Here is a 14,577-nt window from a genome sequence, read left to right on the forward strand (position 1 = left end):
GTATTCTATGGCAGAAGTAAGCTTCCATAGCAAATAAACTTCCTTAATATTTGGGAATGATCTTGGTCAACATTTGGAAAAAAAATAAAATACAGTACATAAATTTCCTGCGCCTGATGTTGTTTTTAAATTGCTTTTATTAAAATGAAAATGTGTGCTTTTAGGGACCTAAGCGTGGACGCAGGAGTGCCGTATCAGTATCCTCTGCAGCAGATCCCTCAACCCTACCAGCATTACCTGGCCTCTCCCAGAATGCACCACCTCCCCAGAAACACCTCCTCCACCCAAGTGGTGAGTATGTGTGTGTGTGTCTATATACAGTGGGTACGGAAAGTATTCAGACCCCCTTAAATTTTTCACTCTTTGTTATATTGCAGCCATTTGCTAAAATCATTTAAGTTAATTTTTTTTCCTCATTAATGTACACACAGCACCCCATATTGACAGAAAAACACAGAATTGTTGGTGAGTGTATATATAAATATATCACATTATATGCAAATATAGTGTATATATAAAGTATTACATTTGTTTTATTTATAGATTTTTTTCTTTATTTGGAAGTCTTTTATAGTAAGTGCAAGTGTTGAATGTGGTCTGCAATGTTTAAGACAGACATGTATGTTGTGTTTCCTGTAGGTTGTCCATGAGATAAGGAATTATCCATATCCACAGCTCCACCTGCTGGCGCTGCAGAGCTTGAGTCCCAGCAGACACTCGTCTGCTGTTCGAGAGAGTTATGAGGTAAAACACACACAGACAGATGAACAGTAACTCGCATACATTCATGTTTTGCTCTGTTTAACACCAAGTCTGTGATCGTGTGCAGGAGCTGCTACAGCTGGAGGATCGACTGGGAAGCGTCAGCCGAGGGGCCATACAGACCACCATAGAGAGATTCACCTTCCCCCACAAATACAAGAAGGTACATACACGCACTGTTCACATTCACTCTTTCATTTTCATGTCCAACCTACAGTTTTCTGCTGCTTACACACTTGTGTGTGTGTGTGTGTGTGTGTGTGTGTGTGTAGCGGAAGCCGCTGGATCTGAAGTTATGTGAGGAAGAGTTGGATATGGATGAGAAATGCACCATTTGCCTCTCCATGCTGGAGGATGGAGAAGATGTCAGGTAGTATATAATAAAGACAGATGAAACTATACACTGTCGTATGGGTCAGTAAGATTATATTTTAATGTTTTTGGAAAAAAGTCTCTTCTGCTCACCAAGGCTACATTTATTTGATCAAAAATACAGTAAAATCAGCAATACTGTGAAATATTAGAATTTAATATAACTGTTTTCCAATTGAATATATTGTAAAATGTAATTTATTCCTGTGATCAAAGCTGAATTTTCAGCATCATTACTCCAGTTTTCAGAGTCACATGATCCTTCAGAAATCATCTTAACATGCTGATTTTCTGCATAAATAACATTTCTGATTATTATCAATGTTGAAAACAGTTGTGCTGCTTCATGCTTTTGTGGAAACCATGATCAAAATAACAGAATTTATTTGAAATAAATTTTTTGTGGCATTGTAAATGTCTTTTCTGTCCCATTTAATCAATTTATTGCATCCTTCCTGAAGAAAAAAAAAATTAATTAATTTAAAAATAGTTTTAAAATCTTACTGACCCCAAACTTTTCAACAAAAGTATTACACCAGGAGGTTCAGGAGTTGATGAGTAGATAATTAATTGCATGAAAATGTGTTTTAAAAGGATTGAAATATTAACTTAAAACCACAGGAGGTACAAAAGTTTGCGTCCTTAAACTACACTATAAATGCTACAAAGTAACATTGATATTTTAATATTTATATACTGTTATAGTATTTTTTGATATTTTGAATTGCCTTTTATTTTTGTACTTTCAGTTTTTCATTTTAGTTTTAGTAATTTTGTCATGTACATTTGTCTTTTTATATATATATATATATATATATATATTTCCTTTTAGCTTTAATTCATTTATATTTCACTTTTAAGCAACTTTACAACTTCAGTTTAAACTTTTTCCAGTTCAGTTTTTCATCTAACATTTTTTTTTTTTCAATAGTTTTGTTTTTAACCATAATCTTAACAATTTACAAAGGAATATTCTTTTTATGTGCATATTGTTTTCTTGGGAAAAAAAAGTAAATTTGACCTAAAAGCTGTTACATTTTTATCTAATATTTATCTTTTACTTTAATTAATAAAAACTATTCTTATTATTAAAATAATAATTCTAATTAATAAAAACTATTCTTAATAGCTTGAGTTTTATTTAACAATAACAATGCAAAATACAGTATGCCCACTACTAAACACAACAAGAACAGAGCAATATGCTAATGCAGTTCTACTCATCCTAATAAACTTTTTCTCTCTCTCTGTTTTCAGGCGTTTACCCTGTATGCATTTGTTCCATCAGGCGTGTGTGGATCAGTGGCTGGCCACCAGTAGGAAGTGTCCCATCTGCAGAGTGGACATCCAAACACAGCTCACCCCCGAGAGCTGAAACACACCCGGCGAAATAACACGCATTAACAAATAACTCACACACACATGCTCTATTTCACTCTTATACATCCACAGACATTTCCATCCACACACACACACTGTATATTACCTACACACGTGTATGATGAGCCATCCGACACACACTAAACACACACTTACACGCTTTACTGAGCCAATGACAATAACTGACACTACACACTCACACACACTCACACACACACGTGCTGGTAGAAACTAAAAGGGTCTGTCGTGAGGAGTGATTCTGTCTGTAGGGAAATGGTGTGTGTCTGTAGCATACGTGTGTGTATTTGTGCAATTTCTTAAGCCATGAACTTTACTAAAGACCCTCCCTTTGCATACAATACACACACACACACACACACACACACACACACTTACACACTAAATATAATATATACACGATGGCGGATAAGACACTGTCAAATCTAGCTGCTGGAGTGTGTGTCCACTGTATTTCTGATCGGCAATACTGCTTTAGTCTTACACACTGGAGCTACTTCGGCTTGCGTGTGTGCGTTTGTGCGCTTGTTCACCATTTTGGTGCGTGTATGTGTGTTAATATTTTCATGGGTTAGCGGTGCACGATGGTACATGTAGAGAAGCCAAAAAAGAACACGCAACAACAAGAAAAAAAAAATACGAAAACACAAAAGCAACTCATTTCCGAGACAGCAGGAGGAGGGCTGTTGTCTTACAAAAAAAAAAGTAGGCGGAGAATATCGTGATTGGTGGATTCGTGTAGATAGGCGCAGTAGTAGTTGCATGCATCTGTGCTTGGGTTGTTGTTTCAAGGTACACCTGGAAGCGTGTGTGCGCGAATGCATGGATGTGTATTAGCTCCTTTAAGCTGTGACGATCCGTAACATTATCAGACTCATGTAGCGTGTGTGTGTGCGTGAGAGAGACCCTGCCATGACCTTTGACCCTAAATGCCTACTGAAAAAAGCACATGTGAGTATAGCTAAAGTGCCCGGCCTTACTCTGGTGCTGCGCTGCCATGGTTACTGTATTTATTATTGGTATTTAAAACATGCAGTGTTTGGAGGGCTTGTGTGTGTCCAACGGTGTTCTTGTGTGACGGGTCTCCCCTCGTGGTTGCTATGCTGGTTGCTATGCTGTATTGCTAGAACTACAATGTAGAATGTCGTGTGATAGAGGACCATCCGCCAACAGCACACAAGCAGGTCGAGACAGACGAGCGCGATGCCGGAATTATTCGTATTTGGCCTGAAACATACGCAGGTAGTTTTCTGTTTCAGCTCAAATTTCATGAATCTTGCTGAGCAAGTTAAAGTTGACATGTTTACAGCTAGCTACACAAACAATAGCACATCCGGTTTAATGGTGCAGAAGTTTGAACACTGGCGCCCTCTTGAGCACTGAAGTTTGCAAAAGTGCACATTATGCAATGCGTATGTTTCTGGCCTTAGTTGTTTATAGGATTAATCACTTTAGTTGTTTTTAAGTTTAATTTTAACAACTTGCAACAAGGATATTCTTTTTATATGGATAGTTTTTTCCCAAAATGTCTGGTTCAATTTTGCTTGATTTGTAAATTTGACAATTTCTCTCATGGTCTGTTTCAGGGTGTGTTTAAAATCTAGCAATCTACCCTATATAAGTAGTTAACTATGTAAGCTTGTTTCCACTATGGGAAAAAAAATATATATATATTAATTGCGGCTTTTTATCTCGTAATTCAGACATTTTTCTCACAACTCTGAGAAAAAAACTTGCGGGAAATGAAGTCAAAATTGTGAGAAAAAAGTGCTACTTGTTTTATTATTTTTTGCTTGCAGAAGCAAACAAAAAAATGTAAACCGATGTAAACTCAGAATTCAGAGAAAAAAAGTCAGAATTGCAATATATAAACTCGGAATTGTGAGACAAAATCATAAATCATATGATTTTGCCCGCATTCTCCACCAATTTTCGAATACAAAATGCATTCTGAGATTGCCTTCTATATAAAGCATACTTTTTATTTTTTGTTCAGTTTTGCTTCGTTGTGATCCAAAAGTCAATTTTAAAAACCATTTCGGTTCAAAACAAAGCTGTATTCATTTCAGCCAATGAGCTGCATTTTTGCCTGAGCGTTGGCTCCGCCCCCCCAGTGTTCTGTGTGCTGATTGGCGGATGATGGCTCGTGTTGATCGTTTACACAGGGTTATGTCCGTTGAAATGCCTTAAGTATTTAACAATCATAATTTATTACTAACTGTAGATATCGTGGGTACGTATTTAATTTTGTATAGTTTCATTTTTTTGCAATGGAATCATATTTTATTTATTTAGAAATAACACAAAATGATTAAAACTCTTACCTCATGTTTGAGTTGGTTTGCAGGAATGCTTCGCATGCGGTTGGTGTTCGTGTGTGTTTCTCCCTTTGGTGCTGTGACCTTACTGACATTTCGCTTGCTGATTGGTCAGACACTGCAGCGGAGTGGGAGTATTATGGGTTTTGATTCGCTGTCCTGTTTGCACTCTTAGTTTTCCAAGGCCACCCTCTCACTGGCATCGTTTTTACCACTCTGGCGACCTTTGCAACACAATCTTTCTCTCTTTCTCTACTCTTCTCTCTGGAAGGCTTTCTTACATTGTTAATGTTTACATAATCTTTACCTCTCTCGTCTCATGTCTGTCTACAGTCTGTCTTTTCTCTGTTTTTATTCTTGTTAATGTTTACATCCTCTACCTGCTTTCTCTTTTTTCATGCTTTTTTCCTTTAACGGTCTTAAATTATTAATGTTTACATTCTCTCACTTTCTAAGGGTGTGTTCGAAATCTAGTGAACTGCCCTACATAGGTAGTTACCTTCTAAGGCAGCATACTAACTGAAAAGAAACCTTTTAAGTGACTGATTTCAAACAAAGTACATAGACAGCAACAAATATACAAAGTGCACAAGAGATCTGACGTCTAAAACACTGGGGGGGAAAATGGGTGTAGAAATCATTTTCACAAGGGAAAGAAACAGCAAGTGGCACATTGAATTAAACATGAAATATTTAAGGAAAAAACTGGAGTATTCGTTTGTTGTAAAGCATACTTAAATGTAAGTAATGTAAAGGATCAATAATATGCATTATTTATAACTACTTTTTTTTTTTTTTACAGTGTAGTGTTTCATATTAGCATATTGCTAAGCTAACAAAGCACTATGCTTAAAAATATGTAGCATGCACACATATTGGTTAAAATGGTCCACTGTTTTTATCAATATATTTGGGCACTGAATGGATTATAGTTATGATTTGCCCGCATTCTCCGCCAGCTTTTGTGACAGAGCTTGTCGCAATGCATTCTGGGATTGACGTCTCTGTTAAATATATATGTAATCTTAGTCATTGCATAGGGCACTGCATATGCTGTTGTCTAGTCTAAGTAGGAGGCTCACTAGATTTTGGAACAAGCTCCTTTTTTTTTTTTTTCTCAATCTCTTTCTTTGTGCCTGTTTCGGTTTCATCTGTTATTGTCAATCTGTTGATTTGCTGCTCAAGAAAGTACAAAATAACAGCGATGATTTGTAATAGAATTCATTTGTGACATGTCTTTACGGTCACTTTCGATCAATTTAATGCATCCTTGCTAAAATACGTATTAATCTCTTACCCCAACTTACCTCTTAAATTTGATATGTTGACTTTAAGGCCTTTTAGAGTAACAGAAACACTATATGCTTTAATATAGCAGTTGAATTATAATACTTCGCATATTTTGATAAACTGAATATTTACAATAATTTATACACATAACTATCCCCATCCGTTCTAGCCCTGTGATTTGTCATTATTCAGAAAAGAAAGTTGATCCAGGTATGTCATTGCTTTGCACACTACCAAACTGTAATAAGTCTCCAGCATGCCACAGCTCCTCCCCTTCCCCGCCCCTAAATCCCGCCAGGCCACGCCCACCATCCCCACCCCCATCCCAGCAGAGCTGAATAGGAAGTTGTAGCAGCAGGGGTTATAGCGGATGTGTCGGTCGCCAGAAAACCGAGCGCTGTGAGTGGCCACCACACCTGCCCGTCTTGCACACAGGCCAATCAGGACGTCGGAGGGGAGGGGCAACGATACATCCTCAGCGGCGACGTAAACTTTTCTCACAACGTCTTGAGACAGAAGAAAGGCGGGGCCAGAGCAGTAGTCTGGAAGGTACTTCTCAGGGTACACCTGATAGGGCAGGTAATGCGGTTTGTCGGGGTCCCGCTCAGGTGCGGCCCGATGGATGACCCTGCCTAGGTAAAGGTCATCAGGGTGCGTTCTCAGTCCTAGCAGGTATGATGTAAGCGCAGGAAGGTTTAAATACACAGAATCCTCAGAAAGGACGATAAATCGGGCTTGTGGACAAAAAAGTAGAATCCATCGAAGTGCCATTTTAACTTGTTTCCAGTGTCCTTTCTGCCAGTTGCCCCTTGAAACGCCTCCCTCGAACTGCACGATGTCACCGTAGCGCGCAGACTCCTCCCTCATCATCTCAAGCTCCGCCCCGAAATGGGAGGAGCCAAGGAAAAACAAAGTCCGCACGGTCATCTGTTATTGTCAATCAGCGCTTTCAGACTGTCTCCAGGGCATGTGAATCCTCTTTCGTCCTAGTTTATTTTGCCAGTCTCTCTCTCTCTCTCTCTCTCTCTCTCTCTCTCTCTCTCTCTCTCTCTCTCTACGAACTGCACGATGTCACCGTAGCGCGCAGACTCCTCCCTCATCATCTCAAGCTCCGCCCCGAAATGGGAGGAGCCAAGGAAAAACAAAGTCCGCACGGCAACACTGTGCACCGACGTCTGATTGGCCCAGGAGTTTCGCACCGCCTCCCTCTGGCTCGAGTTTCCTGGGGAACTCAGGACCAGCGTGAGGATGAGGAGGTCCTGATGATGTAGGCAGGGTTCGCTGTTAATGGGGTAGAGCTGTGAGGTGTTGAGCCTGGTCTCAGTCAGGTCCAGTTTACGTGCACGCTCCCGGACCTCCAGGACAAAGCGGTCGGTGTAAGCGGCGGGAGACGACTGCAGGAGAAACTCTTCCACTATGTCGCCGCCAAACAGCAGCGCGTGAAACAAGATGACGTTGCACAACAGGAAGCACCATTGATGAGTCTGCAGCCGGAACACACAGATCTGAGAGAGGGGAACAAGAAATGTGACCAAATTATAGCAACAAGATTTTTGCATTCTCTGAAGAATATGCAAGAGGTGTTTGTTATAGCAAACCATGCTAGGGTTGTTATCCCGTTGCTAAGGTGTACTAAGTAGTTTTTATAGTTAAAAGTCATAAAAAAAACATTTTTATTTGAAATAAGATACGTTGAACTTAAATAAATTAAAATATAAAAAATTTAACTTGCTTTATTTCAGCTAGTTGCCAAGGCAACATTTCTTTTTTCAATTTAGTTTAACTTTAAGTACAAAAATAACACAAACTAAGTGAACTAAAACAAATAAATAAACTATAGATATGTTTTTTAAAATAATAATAATGACAAAAACATACAACAAAATTACTCAATGTTTAGTAAAATTAAGCTGAAAAGAGAATATAAAAATAACATCTAATTCAAAGTATTAACAAAAACCTACAATAATATATACATTTTACTAAAATTACACCGCTAGGGTGTTGGTAGGATTGTTTGGGTGGTTGCTAGATGGTTTTAGATTAATACCAGTTTTTCAGTACATTTATTTATCTCTATATTTATTTTATAGTATTTTTATTTTAGTTTAATTTTTTAGGGCTATAAGTGGTAATGCATGATAAAACTGCTATGATTTAAATATGTTTTAACAACATTTACATTTCACAAGGCTTTCTTGCTATTTTGGTATGTAGTGACATTTCAAAGTTTAATCAAGGCAATTATAAACCCTTAATGTTCATAAATTTTGAAATTCATTTTTATTTTATTTTAGTTGCTTTTAAGGTTAAAAAAATATTTTCATTCTTCCAATTATGTTATTTTTTATTTTCATTTAACAAAAAGTGTTTGTTTTATCTTTATTATTAGTTGCCACTAAAAAGTATGACCATCACTGATACAATCAGTTGCAATGCAGTTGCTTTTTTTTTTTTTTTTCAAATCAAACACATACTGATAAATCTTTGCTAAAAGGACCGTGCAGCATGAAAACGGTTTATTCTGGTTTTGTGCTTAGCTGGCAAACCAGCATTGGCAAGGAAAATCTAGTAGGTTAATCAGCATGATTTCTGATGCTGTAGACCAAGGAAGTCTTGCTGGTTCTGCTAGTTAAGCAGTTAACCACCTCTCCAAAACACGACATAAGCTGGATATAAAGACAGGGGCCAGATGCATAAACTGATTAGACTAGTCTTAAAAGTTAGTCACCTAACTTGTTTCTGCAAGACTGGTAATAACTTTTTAAAACCAGTTACATAAAAATGTATATTGGTCTAATTTAAATCCGAAAATTAAGGCTAGTTAGTCAAACTAGTTCTTAAGGCAAAGTCTTAACATGGTGACTAATGCAACTGGCCCCAGAATATTCTACAACAGAGCAAATAGGACATTAGCACTCATGGAGAGGAAGGATGATAGAAACTGAGGACAAATATTTACTTATACCTTCATGATGTCCCTTTAGGCTGTCTTTCTTTCCTTTCTTCTAAATCAGTTTGAATTCCTATTCAGTTTTCTGGCGCATGAACCAGTGCGTGCTGCTCACCTGGACGTTGTTTCTGCAGTAAGCTGACACCGGGCAGGTAATGGTAACCTAACACAGCTCCGTCTCCACTGGGCAAAGATGTCCAGCTTCACCTACAGTAATAATGGATGATGTCAGGATACATTACTCAAGAGCAACTCACACACAGGCTGTTCCTAGACTGCTTATATTTCCCTCGGCCCATTTCATAACTACCGTTATGTTCTGATCTAAGAACATTTTAAATTAACGAGTCGTAGAAATTTCAGACATACAAAATAAATGCCATTATACATACTATTGGGACTATATAGTAGATTTGTTTATAGTATTACCAGTGGATTTTCTGAAAAGTGTGCTTTCGTGCTTGCACTTTACAAAAAGGTTTCATTATTAACATTATTTACCTACATCAGTTAACATGCATGAACTAACAAAAACAATGCTTCAGCTGCATTTATTAATCTTTGTTCATGTTAATTTTTACATTCAGTAATAAATTTCAAATCAAAAGTTGTAAAATTTTATATTTACATTTACAAATACATTTTCAAATCAAAAGTTGTATCTGCTAACAAACTTCACATTACTTAAAGCAACTGCATGCAGTTTGGTCTATTTTTGCTTGCAGTAAGTGAGTGGAATTCACTGTGGTAAATATATAACTGTCGTAATTACAGTGAATAGCCGTACCAAAGCCACAAGAAGGCAAGCCTGCAACCTTTAGCTAAAATAGCGTAACAGCTAATGCTAACATAAATGAGACCAGAGGCCGTTTTTTTTTTTTTATGGATGTCAATGGAGGAGAGGCTTCACTACGCTGAATAAACAGCTTTTTAGAGGAAACAGCCTAACATAAACACAACAAAATCATGTTGTTTTTATCATATTTTGTTTTTGTTTTTTTTATTATTAATTTTTGTTTATTTCCCTTTTTTACAACCAGGGAAGTAATGAAAATTAATAATTAAAACAAAAAAAAAACCGAATAAAAAAAACACAAAACACAACAAAATAACTACAACTAAACTAAAATTTACATGAAAACATTAATTCAAAATTGCTAAATCAAAATATTAGCAAAAACTATAGTAGTATATCAGTGTTACCAAAATAACACTGTTCCAGAGCACCATGTAAAAATAAAGACTAGGCCTGTCATAAAGCGTGTGATGTAATTTATGTGTTTGTGTGACAGTGAGTGTGTTATGGTTTGTTCCTACTGTGAACATTTGTCTTCTGCAAGAATGAAAGACGTGTGTGTGATGATTCACATGTCAGAAGAAGAGCTATTTTCCCTCCTCTACGATAACATTTACATGTTGTGCATCATTCACTGTCAGCACTAACCTGCAGTGCATACCTACATATCACACAAACAATCCCCCCCCCCTCTCTGTCAGTCACACACACAAATAAACCTCAAGATGAGTGAGGCTCTGTCTCGTACATGATGTGCTGCAGAGAACAAGAGAATAAAGACAATCAGTGGCACACAGTTTGACAGCAGGAAAAGAGCAACATAATGACATCAGAGAAGTGAGTACATTCATGACAGAAAAAGACATATATGAAAAAGATTCTAGTGAAAAACATAAATATACTGCATTGGAAACAGTCTCAAACAGTAATTTTATGTTCTATGGATTCAAATGAGAAAGTGTGACTCTGCAGGGCTCTCATTTTTTAAAGGTTTGTGTGGTTTAGATGTATCAGGAGGATTGTAAGCAGTAATTGTGGCTGATATTAATCATTTCATGAAGGCACATTGCCATTACCACAGGAAGCAGTCCCATTTGCATGCCAAGTGCGTTCTTATGACTTGCTACTGATATAATTATTTTTTTTTTTTTACTGAACTTAGTCACATTATACTGTACTAGATTTACTCTTATTAGTGTGCAATGCAATTAAATAATTTTAAACGAGTGTAAAATCATTACATTTAATTAGGTTATATTGAATAAAAAGTTTATTATTTGTACATTTTGCTGTTGTTAAAAATAAAATAGTGCGCTTTCAAAATCCATGCAGTTTTTAAAAAGTGTCTTTGTCCCTGCACTTTGTTACACTGTGACCTTTTCTCCCCGAGTACAAAAATAATGGTTTGCACTTTCTCACATCATATTTCTTGACCATATGGTACAGTTTCTTTACGATTACCCCCGACAAGCATAAGAGTAATTCTGCTATGGAAAAACAAACTTTAAGTGATTATTTTGCAAAAGAATGCAAAAAAATCTGAATGCAAAGCACAAAATATTGAGTGTAAATGTTATTTGCTAATTAAGGTGCTTTAAAAGACTATTATCATGCATGAATGGAAGCTTGTTCTTTTGGAAATCATTTCCTAAGCTTACTTCCACCATGGATAAAAAAAAAATAGAAAGGTTTATGACTTTTTTTTTTTAAATGTGACTTTTTATTTCACAATTCAAAATTTTTTGCAGTTTTGATTTTTTTTCTTACAATTTAGAATTTTTATCTGACAATTATGGAAGCCCGTTTCCGCCACTGAATAAAAAATAAAAGAGATAATTGCGACTTTTTATCTCACAATTCTCGCAATTGCGAGTTAAAGGGGTCATATGATGCTGCTAAAAAGAACATTATTTTGTGTATTTGGTGTAATGAAATGTGTTTATGAAAGGAAAAATTTAAATCGCACCATATGACCCCTTTTAAGTCAGAATTGCGTGATATAAACTTGCAATTGCGAGTTAAAGTCTAATTTTGAGGGGGGGAAAAAGACTGATATGTTCTCAGAATTGCGAGTTTATATCTCAAAATTCTGACTTTATAAGTCGCAATTGCGAGAAAAAAAAAGCCAGAATTGTGAGTTTATATCTCACTGTTCTGATTTTATTTCTCAGAATTGCGACTTTATGTCTCGCAATTGCGAGTTTATATCACGCAATTCTGAGAAAAAAAGTCAGAATTGCGAGTTTGTATCACGCAATTTTGAGAAAAAAAGTCGCAATTACTTCTTTTATTTTTTATTCAGTGGCGGAAACGGGCTTCCATAGACAATTCATACTTCTTTGCGCAATTTTTACTTTTATATTTCACATTCTTTTTTTTTTTTTTTTAAAGTTTTGCCTTTTTTCCTCCCAAATCTTTTTTTTATCTCACAGTTTTTCAGTTTTGACTTTAACTTGCAATTTTTTTAGCTTTTATCTCAACATTTTTCTCACAATTCATACTAACTATTCTGAGTTTATATCTTACAATTCAGACTTTTTTCTTGCAATTCTGAGAAGAAGAGCCTTAGTGCGAGTCTGTAACTTGTAGTTGTGAGACTACTCTGAGAGAAAAATCTGAATCATGAAATAAGAAATTGCATTTACCTTTTTATTTTTGTTTACTGCTTAGTGGATTGGCAGACAGTAGTGAAGCATTTTTACTCTGCTTTAAAAGTACGTTTTTCAAGTGTATGTACTTAATAAGAGTGTTTTTCTATAGAAAACTTTTACTTCACAACAATCCAAAGCATAAAATTGTACTTTTTACTGCACTACGTTTCATAATAAATATCATTTAATAATTAATTACATTACAAATCTAATACTTTCTTATTTTTTCCTCAAGTAAAAGTTTTACTTGAGTACAAGAAAGTACTACATTTTTAATGTTCTTAAGTACTAACGGTAAAAAAAACTTTTATTTATGAAATGTAGTGCAGTAAAAAGTACGACATTGTGCTTTGGAATGTAGTGATGTAAAAGTTTTCCAAAGAAAACCCCTCTGATAAAGTACAGCTACTTTTTACATTTACTTGAGTAAAGTAAAAATACTTCACTACTGTCCACCTCTGGGGAAACAAGCTTCTATAGTTTCCTGAATATTCATAAAGGTTTAGATATGAAAGACTAAAAAGTCAGTAGACTGTAGTTAAATAAATGATACTTAGTTATACTGTTTTCTTCTGATGAAGAGAGATTTAGTGATCAGGATATTCGAGAACAAGTGTCTCAACTCGCTTCCAGGCAAAAGGATTGTGGGATTTTATGACTAGTTACAGCAGCCTTTCAATCACACTCCATAGGGCATTCCCATTTCTGTCAGTCTTTGTCTCTGATAATTATGAGTTTTAAAAGTCATCGGTTGAGTGTGATATCTGCCAGAAACCCGTGATGACTGGTTGTGAAACCGCTTCGGCTCTGGGTTGTCATGGTAACAGCACTGGTTGCCAGGGTGATGATTTCATTATCGGCATAGGGAAACAGTATGGTGAATTGGTGACCGGCTTAGCACTCGGGGTTTCATGGTATTAAGTTATATGACAGTGCAGTCGCTTCTCAGGGTGACAGGAGTGTCTAGTTGTCGCAGCTTGATTGTGTTTTGATTGTCAGTGCAATTATTTCCTCTTGTCAGTTTGTGTGTGCGTGAAGACTGCATTCTGTGCACACTGCAGACGTGTGCGATGTGGTGCAATGTTTGTTGACAAGACGTGATATATTTAATTGAGGCGACCCCTGACCCCTGACACACACAACCCCCATCCTCTGTGCTGTTGTCATGCTGAAACACTGCACTTACCTAACATAGCACTGTAAACCACACAGAAACGTCTCTGAAGAAAGAGCGAGAGCAGAACACCAGAAAAGAATGAGCAGTGAAAGCAGACAGAGTCAAGGGCATTCGGCTTACACCCACATGTGTGACTCACAACTGTGCCGGTGTATATCAGAAAAGATTGATCGGTAAAGGTCTGCTCTCATTGAGAAATATAGTTTGGACCCGACATGGTTGTGTAAGACTGAAAATTATTTTTATTTAAAAACCTACTGGCCAAAACATGTAAATGCAACAAAAGCCGCTTTTCCACCGAAATTACCTGGAACAATATGTCCCAGGAACTTTTTTCCCCCCAGACCTGTATTTACAATAAGACGAAATATGATATCAAACACCACTGCCTCCTTTCGTTTTCATTTAAACATATTAATAGCCGCAGAAATGGAAACATGAGCACTGAGCTCCCGCTGATCGCGTGGAGATCATGTCTCCGAAATTGGCGAAACACATTTTTAAATAGGCGCTGTCTTTATAAATAAACCGCAGATTTGAGTTTTAAACAACTACATTCTCGCCTGAAATACTTTTAAAACTACATTTCATGACACAATATCAGTAATATTTTGAAAATTATCTGAATAAATGGTGGTTGAAATACAGTGCTGCTTGACCTCAACCAATCAGCATGTTTAGTGCCCAAGTCCCCTCCCCGAAAGTTCCGGACCTTTGAAAAAGTACTACCTCACAAGCAGGGACTTTCTGAGGGGCAATTTTTTACCCGGAACTTTATTTAGATCCTGGTTCCTGCGGTGGAAACACACCGAGTACCGGCCCAAAGTTTCTAGTTTCTGGGTAAAGTTCCTGCGGTGGAA

At 36.7% G+C, this 14,577-nt stretch overlaps 2 protein-coding genes and 1 long non-coding RNA gene across 3 annotated transcripts in view; 1 reads left to right on the forward strand and 2 right to left on the reverse strand.

Moving 5' to 3' along the window:
• Nucleotides 1-4,187, forward strand: part of ark2ca (arkadia (RNF111) C-terminal like ring finger ubiquitin ligase 2Ca) — a 16,512-nt gene extending 12,325 nt beyond the window's left edge. Inside the window, exons 4-8 of the mRNA XM_016548605.1 lie at nucleotides 165-291; nucleotides 640-744; nucleotides 830-925; nucleotides 1,035-1,132; nucleotides 2,392-4,187. Coding sequence (XP_016404091.1) covers nucleotides 165-291; nucleotides 640-744; nucleotides 830-925; nucleotides 1,035-1,132; nucleotides 2,392-2,509 — 544 coding nt within the window. The 3' untranslated portion in view covers nucleotides 2,510-4,187. The remainder of the gene's footprint in view (nucleotides 1-164; nucleotides 292-639; nucleotides 745-829; nucleotides 926-1,034; nucleotides 1,133-2,391) is intronic.
• Nucleotides 1-5,246, reverse strand: part of LOC107737165 (uncharacterized) — a 6,865-nt gene extending 1,619 nt beyond the window's left edge. The window contains exons 1-2 of the long non-coding RNA XR_001639772.1: nucleotides 4,857-5,246; nucleotides 2,400-2,505 (exon numbers count right to left, since the gene is read on the reverse strand). This is a non-coding gene — a long non-coding RNA (uncharacterized LOC107737165). The remainder of the gene's footprint in view (nucleotides 1-2,399; nucleotides 2,506-4,856) is intronic.
• A 1,059-nt stretch (nucleotides 5,247-6,305) lies between these two features.
• On the reverse strand, nucleotides 6,306-9,114 carry LOC107737182 (putative UDP-GlcNAc:betaGal beta-1,3-N-acetylglucosaminyltransferase LOC100288842). The gene is made up of 3 exons (XM_016548628.1): nucleotides 9,109-9,114; nucleotides 7,216-7,645; nucleotides 6,306-6,874 (listed from the first exon to the last, which is right to left on the reverse strand). Exons 1-3 carry the CDS (start codon nucleotides 9,112-9,114, stop codon nucleotides 6,306-6,308), a joined length of 1,005 nt encoding a protein of 334 aa, XP_016404114.1.
• Between the last annotated feature and the right edge of the window lie 5,463 nt (nucleotides 9,115-14,577).

The sequence above is a fragment of the Sinocyclocheilus rhinocerous genome, unplaced genomic scaffold, assembly GCF_001515625.1.
Source record: "Sinocyclocheilus rhinocerous isolate Xijiao unplaced genomic scaffold, SAMN03320098_v1.1 scaffold284, whole genome shotgun sequence".
NCBI classification, from domain to species: Eukaryota; Metazoa; Chordata; class Actinopteri; order Cypriniformes; family Cyprinidae; genus Sinocyclocheilus; species Sinocyclocheilus rhinocerous.

Coding starts and splice junctions, on each gene's coding strand:
- LOC107737182 (XM_016548628.1), bottom strand. Junction 6,875..7,215: donor GGAGGAGTCTGCGCGCTACG/GTGACATCGTGC, acceptor TTTGTCCACAAG/CCCGATTTATCGTCCTTTCT.